The 13,494-nt window shown below is 73.1% G+C and overlaps 1 protein-coding gene across 1 annotated transcript in view; it reads right to left on the bottom strand.

Moving 5' to 3' along the window:
• LOC134526753 (tensin-2-like) overlaps positions 1 to 13,309 on the bottom strand; it is a 16,132-nt gene extending 2,823 nt beyond the window's left edge. The window contains exons 1-12 of the mRNA XM_063358931.1: positions 13,164 to 13,309; positions 11,098 to 11,157; positions 9,784 to 9,892; positions 9,303 to 9,340; positions 8,032 to 8,071; positions 7,861 to 7,899; positions 7,727 to 7,776; positions 6,517 to 6,688; positions 4,455 to 4,505; positions 4,234 to 4,356; positions 2,933 to 2,997; positions 428 to 511 (exon numbers count right to left, since the gene is read on the bottom strand). Of these exons, the coding sequence (XP_063215001.1) occupies positions 428 to 511; positions 2,933 to 2,997; positions 4,234 to 4,356; positions 4,455 to 4,505; positions 6,517 to 6,688; positions 7,727 to 7,776; positions 7,861 to 7,899; positions 8,032 to 8,071; positions 9,303 to 9,340; positions 9,784 to 9,892; positions 11,098 to 11,157; positions 13,164 to 13,309 (977 nt within the window). The remainder of the gene's footprint in view (positions 1 to 427; positions 512 to 2,932; positions 2,998 to 4,233; positions 4,357 to 4,454; positions 4,506 to 6,516; positions 6,689 to 7,726; positions 7,777 to 7,860; positions 7,900 to 8,031; positions 8,072 to 9,302; positions 9,341 to 9,783; positions 9,893 to 11,097; positions 11,158 to 13,163) is intronic.
• Between the last annotated feature and the right edge of the window lie 185 nt (positions 13,310 to 13,494).

The following is a 13,494-nucleotide window of genomic DNA, read 5'->3' as shown; positions in this document are numbered from 1 at the left end:
GAGCCCCCCGAACCCCCCCCCCAGCACCCTACACCCCCAGCACCCCCCCAAGCACCCTGCCCCCCCCCCTCCAGCATCCCCCCCGTCACCCTGTCCCCCCCCCCCAGCACCCCTGAACCCTGCTTCCCCCCATCACCCCCCTCCCCCAGCACCCATCACCCCAGAACCCCTAGTTCTCCCCATCACTCTGCCCCCCCCCCCCCCCACGCTGGGGCCCTGACCCCCCCCCTCCCCAGCACCCCCAGCGCCCCCCCATCACTCTGCCCCCCCCCCAGCACCCATCACCCCAACCCAGTGGGGAGCTGGGGACCTGCCCCCCCCCCCCCCATCGCTCCATCAGCATCCCCCCCCCCCCGGCATCAGCCCCCTTCCCTGCCAGCACCCCCACCCCCCCACTCCCCCCCCCGGGCCCCCCCCGGCCCCCCACCTCCTCTGGGAGGGCTGCAGGGCGGCCGCCACCTTCTCCTCGCAGAACTTCCTCATGGTGAGGGTGCTCAGGGCCTGGTCGGCGCTGTTGGGGGGGGGGCGTCAGGGCCCCGAGACCCCCCCACCACCACCACCCAACCCCCTCTGCCCCCCACCCACCCCATGGGATCCCTATGGCCCCCGTAACCCGCTCCCCCCACCCCCGTAACCCCCATATCCTGCCCCCCCACCCCCACATACCCCCTCTGCCCCCCCATAGCCCCCCCACACCCACCCCTACAACCCCCATATCCTGCCCCCCCATACCCACATACCCCCTTCTGCCCCCCCATAGCCCCCCCACACCCACCCCTACAACCCCCATATCCTGCCCCCCCATACCCCCCCATACCCACATACCCCCTTCTGCCCCCCCATAGCCCCCCCATCCCCACCCCTACAACCCCCATATCCTGCCCCCCCATACCCCCTTCTGCCCCCCATAGCCCCCCCACACCCACCCCTACAACCCCCATATCCTGCCCCCCCATACCCACATACCCCCTTCTGCCCCCCCATAGCCCCCCCACACCCACCCCTACAACCCCCATATCCTGCCCCCCCATACCCCCCCATACCCACATACCCCCTTCTGCCCCCCCATAGCCCCCCCATCCCCACCCCTACAACCCCCATATCCTGCCCCCCCATACCCCCTTCTGCCCCCCCATAGCCCCCCCACACCCACCCCTACAACCCCCATATCCTGCCCCCCCCAACACCCACATACCCCCTTCTGCCCCCCCCATAGCCCCCCCATCCCCACCCCTGTAACCCCCATATCCTGCCCCCCCATACCCACATACCCCCTTCTGCCCCCCCATAGCCCCCCATCCCCACCCCTGTAACCCCCATATCCTGCCCCCCCACCCCCACATACCCCCTTCTGCCCCCCCATAGCCCCCCCATCCCCACCCCTACAACCCCCATATCCTGCCCCCCCATACCCACATACCCCCTTCTGCCCCCCCATAGCCCCCCCATCCCCACCCCTGTAACCCCCATATCCTGCCCCCCCATACCCCCCCCATACCCACATACCCCCTTCTGCCCCCCCCCATAGCCCCCCCATCCCCACCCCTGTAACCCCCATATCCTGCCCCCCCACACCCACATACCCCCTTCTGCCCCCCCATAGCCCCCCCATCCCCACCCCTGTAACCCCCATATCCTGCCCCCCATACCCCCCCCATACCCACATACCCCCTTCTGCCCCCCCCCATAGCCCCCCCATCCCCACCCCTACAACCCCCATATCCTGCCCCCCCCACACCCACATACCCCCTTCTGCCCCCCCCATAGCCCCCCCACACCCACCCCTACAACCCCCATATCCTGCCCCCCCATACCCCCCCCATACCCACATACCCCCTTCTGCCCCCCCATAGCCCCCCCATCCCCACCCCTGTAACCCCCATATCCTGCCCCCCCATACCCCCCCCATACCTACATACCCCCTTCTGCCCCCCCATAGCCCCCCCATCCCCACCCCTACAACCCCCATATCCTGCCCCCCCACACCCACATACCCCCTTCTGCCCCCCCATAGCCCCCCCATCCCTGCCCCTACAACCCCCATATCCTGCCCCCCCCATACCCACATATCCCCTTCTGCCCCCCCATAGCCCCCCCATCCCCACCCCTGTAACCCCCATATCCTGCCCCCCCCACACCCACATACCCCCTTCTGCCCCCCCATAGCCCCCCCATCCCCACCCCTGTAACCCCCATATCCTGCCCCCCCCACACCCACATACCCCCTTCTGCCCCCCCATAGCCCCCCCATCCCCACCCCTGTAACCCCCATATCCTGCCCCCCCACACCCACATACCCCCTTCTGCCCCCCCATAGCCCCCCCATCCCCACCCCTGTAACCCCCATATCCTGCCCCCCCATACCCCCCCCATACCCACATATGCCCTTCTGCCCCCCCATAGCCCCCCCACACCCACCCCTGTAACCCCCATATCCTGCCCCCCCATACCCCCCCCCATACCCACATACCCCCTTCTGCCCCCCCATCCCCACCCCTGTAACCCCCATATCCTGCCCCCCCATACCCACATACCCCCTTCTGCCCCCCCATAGCCCCCCCATCCCCACCCCTGTAACCCCCATATCCTGCCCCCCCACACCCACATACCCCCTTCTGCCCCCCCATAGCCCCCCATCCCCACCCCTACAACCCCCATATCCTGCCCCCCCATACCCACATACCCCCTTCTGCCCCCCCCGTAACCCCCCCATACTGTTTTGCCCCCCCCATACCCACCCCTCTGCCCCCTATAAGCCCCTCTGCCCCCCCCAACAAGCCCCCCCATACCCCTCTGCCCCCCCCATACCCCCTTCTGCCCCCCATACGCACCCCTATACCTCCCCCATGCCCCTCTGCCCCCCCCCCATCCATTTCTATAACCCCCACCCCCTTCTGCCCTCCCCCCCCCCGCCAAATGCCCCCCCCCGTACCTGGCCGACACCTTGCTGTAGTGCATGTAGGCTGCCACGATGACGCCCGTCTTGCCCTTACTGCCCTGGGGGGGTCGGCGGGGGGGGGGGTCAGGGCCCCCCCCCCCAGCCTCAGCCTCCCCCTGCCCCCCCGGGATGGCCCCAGCACCCCCAGTGCCCCCCCGTCCCCCAAGTCCCCACTGCCCCCGAGCGCCTCCATCCCCCCCGGCCCCTTACAGCCCCCCATGACCCCCCCCCCCGTGGGGGACTCCATAGCCCCCCATGGCCCCCCCCATGGCCTCCCCATAGACCCCCATGGCCCCCCAGTTCGCCTTATGCCCCCCCAGCCCCCTATAGCCCTTCGTGGCCCCTCCCATGCCCCCCAGCCCCTTATAGACCCCCCCTTGCACTCCATAGCCCCCCATGACCCCCCCCAGTGCCTTATAGCCCCCCCATAGCCTTCCATAGCCCCCCCCCCAGTGCCTTATAGCCCCCCCATAGCCTTCCATAGCCCCCCCCCAGTGCCTTATAGCCCCCCCATAGCCTTCCATAGCCCCCCCCCCAGTGCCTTATAGGCCCCCCATAGCCTTCCATAGCCCCCCCCCAGTGCCTTATAGCCCCCCCATAGCCTTCCATAGCCCCCCCCCAGTGCCTTATAGCCCCCCCATAGCCTTCCATAGCCCCCCCCAGTGCCTTATAGCCCCCCCATAGCCTTCCATAGCCCCCCCCCAGTGCCTTATAGCCCCCCCATAGCCTTCCATAGCCCCCCCCCAGTGCCTTATAGCCCCCCCATAGCCTTCCATAGCCCCCCCCCAGTGCCTTATAGCCCCCCCCATAGCCTTCCATAGCCCCCCCCCCAGTGCCTTATAGCCCCCCCATAGCCTTCCATAGCCCCCCCCCCCAGTGCCTTATAGCCCCCCCATAGCCTTCCATAGCCCCCCCCCCAGTGCCTTATAGCCCCCCCATAGCCTTCCATAGCCCCCCCCCAGTGCCTTATAGCCCCCCCATAGCCTTCCATAGCCCCCTCCCCCCAGTGCCTTATAGCCCCCCCATAGCCTTCCATAGCCCCCCCCCAGTGCCTTATAGCCCCCCATAGCCTTCCATAGCCCCCTCCCCCCAGTGCCTTATAGCCCCCCCATAGCCTTCCATAGCCCCCCCCCCCCCAGCCACCCCAGCCCCCCAGTTACCCCTCTGCCCCCCCACCCCACGGGGGGGGACCGTGCCTCGGTTTCCCCTGGGGGCACCCAGACGGGGATCCCCCTGGACCCCCCGGAGCCCCCCCACGCCCCCGGCCCCCCATCGCCCCCCCCGGCCCCCCCCACCTTGCAGTGCAGCACGGCGACGTGCTGGGGGTGCGCCCGCAGCCAGCCCTCCATGGCCTTGCAGATGGAGCACAGCTTGTCCAGGGGGGGGGCGTGCAGGTCCGGCCACCCGAAATCCTGCACCTGGGGGGGACGCTGTCAGTTCCAGACCCCCCCCCCCCGGGACCCCCCCCGGGCCCCCCAGAGCCCCCCGGGCCCGCAGGCCCCCCCCCCCCCCTCACCTTGGGGTTGAGGCGGGTGATGTCCCGGCGCTTCTCCGACAGGTTGAAGATCTGGGGGGGGGTGAGGGGGGGGCGGGGGGTCAGGGGGGGCCCGGGAGGGGTTGGGGGGGGGGCAGTGGGACCCCCGGCTGGGTGCCCCCAGGGGAAACTGAGGCACGGCCTCCCCCCACTGCCGGACCCCGTCCCCGGAGCACCCAGGGGGACGCTGGTGTCCCGCAGCTGGCACCCCCCCCCGTGCCCCCCCCCCCTCGGGGACCCCCATGTCCTGCCCTTGGTGACGCCAGTGTCCTGCCCCCCACCCTGTCCCCAGGGACCCCGTGTCCTGCCCCTGGGGATCCCGGTGTCCCGAGGACGCCGTCTCCTGTCCCCGTCCTGCCCGCAGGGACCCCCATGCCCTGTCCCCACCCTGTCCCCAAGGACCCCAAATGTCCCATTCCCATGGACCAGTGTCCTGTCCCCATGGATCCCGGCATCCCGTCCCCGTCCTGTCCCCATGGACCCCGCTGTCCTGTCCCCGTCCCGTCCCCATGGACCCCCGCTGTCCTGTCTCCATCTTGTCTTTGAGGACCCCAATGTCCCATCCCGACGGACCAGGGTCCTGTTCCCACGGACCACGGCATCCTGTCCCCACGGAGCAGCGTCCTGTCCCCATCCTGCCCCTGGGGCCCTCAATGTCCCGTCCCCATGGACCCCACTGTCATGTCCCCCTTCTGCCCTTGGGGACCGCAATGTCCTGTCCCCATGGATCCCGGCATCCCGTCCCCATCCTGTCCCCATGGATCCCAATGTCCTGTCCCCATCCTGTCCCCATGGATCCTGGCGTCCTGTCCCCACGGACCCCAATGTCCTGTCCCCATCCTGTCCCCATGGATCCCGGTATCCCGTCCCCATGGATCCCAATGTCCTGTCCCCATCCTGTCCCCATGGATCCTGGCGTCCTGTCCCCACGGACCCCAATGTCCTGTCCCCATCCTGTCCCCATGGATCCCGGTATCCCATCCCCATGGATCCCAATGTCCCGTCCCCGTCCTGCCCCTGAGGACCCCAAAGTCCCATCCCCATGGACCAGTGTCCTGTCCCCATCCTGTCCCCATGGACCCCACCGTCATGTCCCCATCCTGCCCTTGGGGACCCCAATGTCCTGTCCCCATGGATCCCGGCATCCCGTCCCCATCCTGTCCCCATGGATCCTGGCGTCCTGTCCCCAGTGACCCCAATGTCCTGTCCCCATGGATCCCGGCATCCCGTCCCCATGGATCCCAATGTCCTGTCCCCATCCTGTCCCCATGGATCCTGGCGTCCTGTCCCCACGGACCCCAAAGTCCTGTCCCCATCCTGTCCCCATGGATCCTGGTATCCCGTCCCCATGGATCCCAATGTCCTGTCCCTGTCCTGCCCTTGAGGACCCCAAAGTCCCATCCCCATGGACCAGTGTCCTGTCCCCATCCTGTCCCCGTCGACCAGTGTCCTGTCCCCATGGATCCTGGCATCCCATCCCCATCCCGTCCCCAGTGACCCCAATGTCCTGTCCCCATCCTGTCCCCATGGATCCCGGTATCCCGTCCCCATGGATCCCAATGTCCCGTCCCCGTCCTGCCCCTGAGGACCCCAAAGTCCCATCCCCATGGACCAGTGTCCTGTCCCCATCCTGTCCCCGTCAACCAGTGTCCTGTCCCCATGGATCCCGGCATCCTGTCCCCATCCTGTCCCCATGGATCCCAATGTCCTGTCCCCATGGATCCTGGCGTCCTGTCCCCAGTGACCCCAATGTCCTGTCCCCATCCTGTCCCCATGGATCCCGGTATCCCGTCCCCAGTGACCCCAATGTCCTGTCCCCATCCTGTCCCCATGGATCCCTGTATCCCGTCCCCAGTGACCCCAATGTCCTGTCCCCATCCTGTCCCCATGGATCCCGGTATCCCGTCCCCATGGATCCCAATGTCCCGTCCCCGTCCTGCCCTTGGGGACCCCAAAGTCCCATCCCCACGGACCCGTGTCCCGTCCCCATGGATCCCGGCACCCCGTCCCCAGGCCGCGGTGCCCCGTCCCCGTGCCCCCGCACCGTGTAGTGGTGGCGGTGGCGGGAGGCCAGCATGGTGGCCACCTCGCGCAGGTGCCGGCGGTAGCGGGGCTCCTCCAGCCCCCCCGGGAAGCGCAGGCAGATGATGCGCTCGGTGACGTAGGTCAGGTCGAAGGCGAAGGGGCGCTGCAGCACCTGCTCCAGGCTGACGCTCCTGGGGGCGGGGGGGGCACGGGGGGGCTGCGCCCGGGGCACGGCACCCACCGGGGGGACGGCACCCACCGGGGTCATGGCACCCACCAGGGTCACGGCACCCACTGGGGGCACAGCATCCACCCCCCCAGTGACGGCACCCACCGGGGGGACATGGCACCCACCAGGGTCATGGCACCCACCAGGGTCATGGCACCCACCGGGGGCACGGCATCCACCCGCCCGGTGACGGCACCCACTGGGGGGACATGGCACCCACCCGGGACATGGCACCCACCAGGGTCATGGCACCCACCGGGGGCACGGCATCCACCCGCCCGGTGACGGCACCCACTGGGGGGACATGGCACCCACCCGGGACATGGCACCTACCGGGGTCACGGCACCCACCAGGGTCATGGCACCCACCCCCCTGGTGATGGCACCCACCCCCCCATGACGGCACCCACCGGGGGGACATGGCACCCACCCGGGGCACGGCACCTACCAGGGTCATGGCACCCACCCCCCTGGTGACGGCACCCACCGGGGGGACATGGCACCCACTGGGGGCACAGCACCCACCGGGGTCATGGCACCCACCGGGGGCACGGCACCTACCGGGGTCACGGCACCCACCCCCCCGGTGACGGCACCCACCCCCCCCATGACGGCACCCACCCCAGGACACGGCACCCACCTGGGGGACACGGCACCCACCCCCCCGGTGATGGCAGCCACCCAGGAGGACACGGCACCCACTCGGGACACGGCACCCACCGGGGTCATGGCACCCACCCCCCCCGTGATAGCACCCACGCAGGGGGACACGGCACCCACCCCCTGGTGACAGCACCCACCCGGCACACGGCACCCACCGGAGCATCCCTTGCCCCCCAGGTTCCCCCCCCATCCCAGCACCCCACAACCACAGGGCTCCCCCCTGCCCCCAACACCCCGTAAACCCCGCCCCCCCCGCCCCCAGCACCCCATAGCCCCCCCCCCGGGCTCCCCCCCCAGCACCCCACAACCGCCGGGCTCCCCCGCGGCCCCCCCATACCTGGGCAGGGTGTTGCGCTGCCGGCTGCCATTGAGGGACTTGGTGGAGCCCTGGGGGGGGCACAGGGGGGTCATGGCGGGGGTCCCGTCCCACGGGGGGGGGATGACACCGCGGGGGGGGGGGGGGGGTCTCACCAGGTGCTCGCTGCGGCGCACGGGGGCCGTGTTCCTCCTCTGGAGGGGCAGAGCGGGCTGTGGGGGGAGCGCGGGGGGGGCCGGGCCCCGCCGTGGGGCGCGGGGCCCTGCCTCAGTTTCCCCTTTCCTGCCCCCTGCCGGGGGGGCGCGGGGGGGGCCCCCAGCACTTACCAGCTCGGGGGGGGGGCAGAGCTTGGCACGGCGATGCCACCTGTGAGGGGTGAGGGGGGGGGGGGGCGTCACCCTGGACCCACACCCCAAACGGGACCCATAGCAGGAGCCCAGGGCAGGACCCTGCCCCACAGAGAGACCCCAGCCCCCCAGAGGGACCCCAGCCCCACAGAGGGACCTCAGCCCCATGGAGGGACCCCTGCCCCATAGAGAGAGCCCAGCCCCACAGAGGGACCCCAGCCCCACGGAGGGGCCCTCGCCCCATATCCCCAGTGGGACTCAGGATCAGGTCCCCGAATGGGACCCCCAGCCCCACACTCTGAGCAGGACCCCAGAGGGGGACCCCAGCCCCATAGCGGGACCCCAGCCCCACAGCCTGGAGGAGGGACCCCACAGCAGGACCCTCCAGAGGAGCCCCAGCCCTATAGAGGGTCCCCAGCCCCACGGAGGGCCCCCCGCCCCCCACCAGTGGCCTCCCCGCGGGACCCCCCCCCTCCCCACCGCTGCCGCCCCCCCCCGTGTTGTTCTTGGCCCCGGGCCCCGGCCGGACAGAGGCCCCGATTGACGGCGGCCGGGCTGGGGGGGCCATGGGGGGGCCGTGGCTAAATATAGCGCGAGCGGCACAGGGGGGGCCCTTCAGGGCTCAGGCCTCAGTCTCCCCCAAGAGACACCTCCCCCCCCCCCCCCGCAAAACCATCTTCCGTCCTCCCCCATCCAGGGGGGAAACTGAGGCACAAGGGGGGGGGGAGGTGTAAATCTGGGGGAACCCAGGCATCCGGGCCCCCCCGCTCCATGCTGGGGGGGGGCAGGACTGCCCCACACCCCCCCCGACCCCGAGAAGTATCGGACCCATGGGGGCCCTGTGCTTTGCCGGGGGGGGGGACACTGCTCCGTCCCAGGCCCTCAGTGCTGCCCCGGTGGGCGCCGACCCCCGGCCCCCCCGCCCTGTGTCCCCCCCCGTGTCCGTCCCTGTCCCCCCCCGCCCAGTGTCCCCCCCCGTGTCCCCCCCCCGCCCCGCCGTCCGTCCAGCTGCAGCCCCGGCCCCCGGCCAAGGCCACCGTTGCACAACGCTGGGGGGGCCACGGGGGGGGGGGGGACGGACACAGGGACGATGTGACCCCCCCCCCCCAGCCCTCAGCATCCCGCTGTGTGGGGGGCGCGGGGGGCTGTGTGCGCCCCCCCCCCCCAAACCCTGGGGACCAGGAGGGGACAGTGGGGGGGGTGTTGTCACCCCCTGGGCCGCCGATGGCCCCCCCCCCGCCCCCCCCTACCTTCGCCTCGCATCTCTTGTGGCTGGTGACTTTGCAGACTGCGGGGGGGGGGGCACGGAAAAGCGGCGTCAGGGCCCCCCCGGGGCAAACCCCCAGTAACCCCCAGTAACCCCCAATAACCCCCACAGCAACCCCCCCTCAGCAACCCCCTCCCCGGCACCCCCCAATCCAGCATCCCCCCCCCGGCAGCATCGCCCCCCCCCCAGCATCCCCCCCAGTACCCCCCCACTCCATTAGCCCCCCCCCAGCATCCCCCCCCCCCAGTATCCCCCTCCCAGTATCACCCCCCCGGCACCCCCCAATCCAGCATCTGCCCCCCCCCAGCATCCCCCCCCAGTACCCCCCCACTCCACTATCCCGCATCCCCCCCCCCCCGCCAGTATCCCCCTCCCAGTATCACCCCCCCCAGCATCCCCCCAATCCAGCATCCCCCCCCCCCCCCCCCCAGAATCCCCCTGCCGTGGGGCCGCGGGGGGGTCACCTCTGCAGACGAGGCCCTGGGGGCCGAGGGGGTCCCCGCAGGCGGCGCAGGCCCCCCCCCGCCGGAAGGTCTTCTCTCGGAAGCTGTGGGGTGGGGGGGGCTGCCGGGGCTGCGGGGGGGGGTCACGACACACACGCGTGGGGGCGGGCACGGGGGGGCAGGGACCCCTCTTCCCCCAACCCCCCACCCCCCCCCCGCGGTCACCCCACGGGTGACACACGGACCCCCCCGGGAGGGAAACTGAGGCACAGGACCCGCCGGGGGGGGGCCATCAGCGCGGGCTGCTGCACCCGGCTGCCCCCAGGGCCCCCCCCGTGTCCCCCCCGCACCGTCCCACCTGTGTGTCCCCCCCGTGTCCTGGTCCCTGCGTCCCCCCCCATCCCCCCGTGTCCCCCCCCAGTGTCCCGGTCCCCTTGTCCCCCGCCATGTCCCCCCCCCCGTGTCTCCTGTCGTGTGCCCTGTCGTGTCCCCCCCCCGTGTCCCCCCCCCCGTGTCCCAGTCCCCGTGTCTCCTGTCGTGTGCCCTGTCGTGTTCTCCCCCCGTGTCCCCCCCCCCGTGTCCCAGTCCCCGTGTCCCCTGTCGTGTCCCCCCCCCCGTGTCCCCCCCCCGTGTCCCAGTCCCCGTGTCCCCTGTCGTGTCCCCCCCACGTGTCCCCCCCCGTGTCCCGGTCCCCGTGTCCCCCCCCGGGACGCCGTGTCCCGCCGCAGGAAGCGGGGCCGGGATCAGCCCAGGAAACGGGGGGGGGGGCCCGGGGGCGACCCGACCCCCCCGGGACCGTCCCGCCGCTTCCCACGGGCGGGGGGGGCGTGGGAAAAGCGCGGGGGGGGGGGCGAGGGGGGGGGTGGGAAAAGAGGGAAAGGGGAAAAGGGGGAGAGTGGGGGGGGGGACGACACGTGGGAAAAAGCCATGGGGGGGGGCGGGGGGGGGGGAGAAGGCGTGGGAAAACAGCTTTTTGGGGGGTTACGGCTCCCCCCCCCCAGCCCCCTCGGCTGAGACCCGGCCAACTCGCGTCACGGGTGGGGAGGGGGCGGCGGGGGGGGGACGCGGGGCAAAACGCGGGGTTGGGGGGGGGGGGGGAGTGTAACAGCGGGGGGGGGGGTCCCGCCGCAATTCCCCCCCCCCCCCGCCCCGCTTTCCCCGGGGGGACCCCACACCCCGGAGGACCCTCCCGCGGAGGACACCCCCGCGGGAACCCCCCCCCCCACGAAGGAGACCCCCCCCACTCCCCCCCCGGAGGACACCCCCCGAGGACTCCCCCCGAGGGAGACCCCCCCCCCCCGAGGACCCCCCCCACGGCTCCCCCCCCCGCCCTACCGTGTCGGGGCCGTCGCGGCGCCCGAGCGCCCGCAGCAGCGTCCCCACCGCGCCCGGGGGCTTCATGGGGGGGGTCGCGGGGGGGCCGGGGGTTCTCGGGGGGGTCCGGGGGGCTCGGGGGGATCCGGGGGGGGCCGGGAGCGGCTCCGGGAGCGGCTCCGGGACCGACGGGCGGCCCGAGGATGGGCCGGGCCCGCCCCGGCTTCCGCGCACACTTCCCGTGGGGGGGGACACCGGGGGGGGGACACGCGGGACAGGGAGGGGGGACAGCGACACGCCGGGGGGGGGGGATCGCTGAGGCCGGGCCGCGCCGTGACACGGGTGGTGCCGCTGCCTCAGTTTCCCCTTCCCCGCCCCCCCCCCGGGAACAGGGAAACACCCCAAAAAACCGCGCCCCCCCCCCCCCCCCCCCCCGCCTCGGACCTTCACGGCTCTGGGACCCCCCCCGCTCCTGCCGGGGGGGGGGGGAGGGAGCGCTGCACCCCCCCGCCCCGCCCCGGGACCGTTAACCCCCGCGGGGGGGCTCCCGGGCGGGGGGGGATTAACGGGACCCCCGTCCCGGCGCGGGGTGACCCCCCCCCCGGGACACCCGACTCCTGGCGAACCCGGGACCCCCCCTTTACCCCCCCCCCCGCCGTGGGTGCTGCCGCCCCGGGGCTGGGGAACAAGGGGTTAATGGGGGGGGGGGGGGCATCAGCGGGGAGGGGGGGCCATAGGGGTCCCTCCGGCCCTGGGACATCGCTCCGGGGGGGCTACAGGGGACGGGGCCCCCCCATAGGGCGCGGGGTGGAGGGGCCCCCCCAGCCCCCCTCGAGGTGCCCCGGGGTCTGGCTGCCCCCCGGGGGAGGCTCGGTGCGGGGGGGGGGGGAGAGTTTGGGGGCGCGGGGGGGCCCGTCCCCGCAGCCCCACTCGGGGTCCCGGGGGGGGTCCCACCCCCCCCCGCGTCCCCGGCTCTTCCTGGTTGCGGCCGCTCGGCCTTCCCCGCCCCCCCGCGCCCCCCCCGCACCCACCGACCCCCTTAGCGGGCTCCAACCCCCCCTCCAGAGGCCGCCCCCCCCCCCGGCGCGGAGCACGGCGTGTCCCAGCCCCCCCCGGCCTCGGGGTGTCACCCCGGGGGGAGAAGGGCCCCCCCGACACCCCCCCAACCCCCGCGAACGCACCTTGGGGGCGGCGGGGGGGTGCGGGCAGCAGGGCCGGGCCCAGCACCGGCCGCCCCCCCCCCCGGCCCATGGGCTGCGGCGGCTGCGGGGGGGTCCCCGGTTCCCGCTTCCCGGCGCTGCCTTCCCCCGGGGGGGGCTGGTTTTTTTTGTCCCCGAAAAGATCGTGGAAACGGACAGAAAAAAAAATAACAAATAAAGCAACAACCCCTCCCCCCCCCCCGGCCCCCCCCGCGCCCGGCCACGGCCACCGGCCCCGCGGGGGCGGCGGGGACATCGCGGGGGGGGGGACGCGGGGGGGTCCCAGGGGGGCTGCGGGCGCGCGGCGACCCCCCAAGCGGGGGACACGGGGTGGGGGCGCGGGGGGGGGGGGCGCGGGGGGGCCCCTCCTCCATGGGCGGCAGAGGGGGGGCCGCGGGGATGGGTGCGGTGTCGTGTCCCCCCCCCTCCAGGGACAGCCCCAGCCCCGGGCGGTACCTGGGGGGGGGTGTGGGGGGGGTCCCCAAAATGGGGACATGGGGCGGGTGTCCCCCTCGACGGGTGACAGCGGGGGGGGCCGCGGGGATGGGTGCCATATCCCCCCCCCCATCCAGGGACAGCCCCAGCCCCGGGCGGTACCTGGGGGGGGGGTGTGGGGGGGTCCCCAGGATGTGGCGCTGGGGGGGGGGGTGTCCTGGTGTCGGCTGACGGGGGCACCAGGGGGTTTGGAGCGCAGGAGGGTGGCGATGTCCCCCGGGGGGGGGGGTCAGTGTCCCCTTGGGGGGGGGGAACCTGCCGTCCATCCTGGGGGGGGGGAGCCGGGCCCCCCCAGCCCCGCTGTGTCCCACCCCCGGGGCGGGTGGGGACGGGACAGGAGTGACCCCCCCCCCCCCCCCCAGAGCCACCCCCGCCCTCAGCGCTGGGACAGACCCAGCACCGGGGGATGCCGGGGGGGGGCGGGGGGAGAGCCCCAGGCCTGGGGGGGGGCCCTCGCAGCCCCCCCGGCGGGAGGGGGCCCGGACTTGGCCCCCGCAGCGTCGCCGCCGGCCAAGGCGGGAGCGGAGACAGAGCCCCATTGTGGGGCCGGGGCCTGCGACCGGGGGGGGGCGGGGAGGCCGGGGGGGGGGGGTTAAAAGCACCGACCCGGCCATTAGCTGCCCTCCCGCCCCCCCCCGCGCTGATGAAGCGTTAATTGGGCTCATTCCCCGGGAGCCGGGCAGGGGGCGGCACGGCCGGGGGGGTGTGTCGGGACCTCCCCGGG

This window comes from Chroicocephalus ridibundus, chromosome 24 (genome assembly GCF_963924245.1).
Source record: "Chroicocephalus ridibundus chromosome 24, bChrRid1.1, whole genome shotgun sequence".
Classification (NCBI taxonomy): Eukaryota; Metazoa; Chordata; class Aves; order Charadriiformes; family Laridae; genus Chroicocephalus; species Chroicocephalus ridibundus.
The sequence above is the reverse complement of the archived record's forward strand: the minus strand, read 5'-3'. Positions and strand labels throughout refer to the sequence as shown.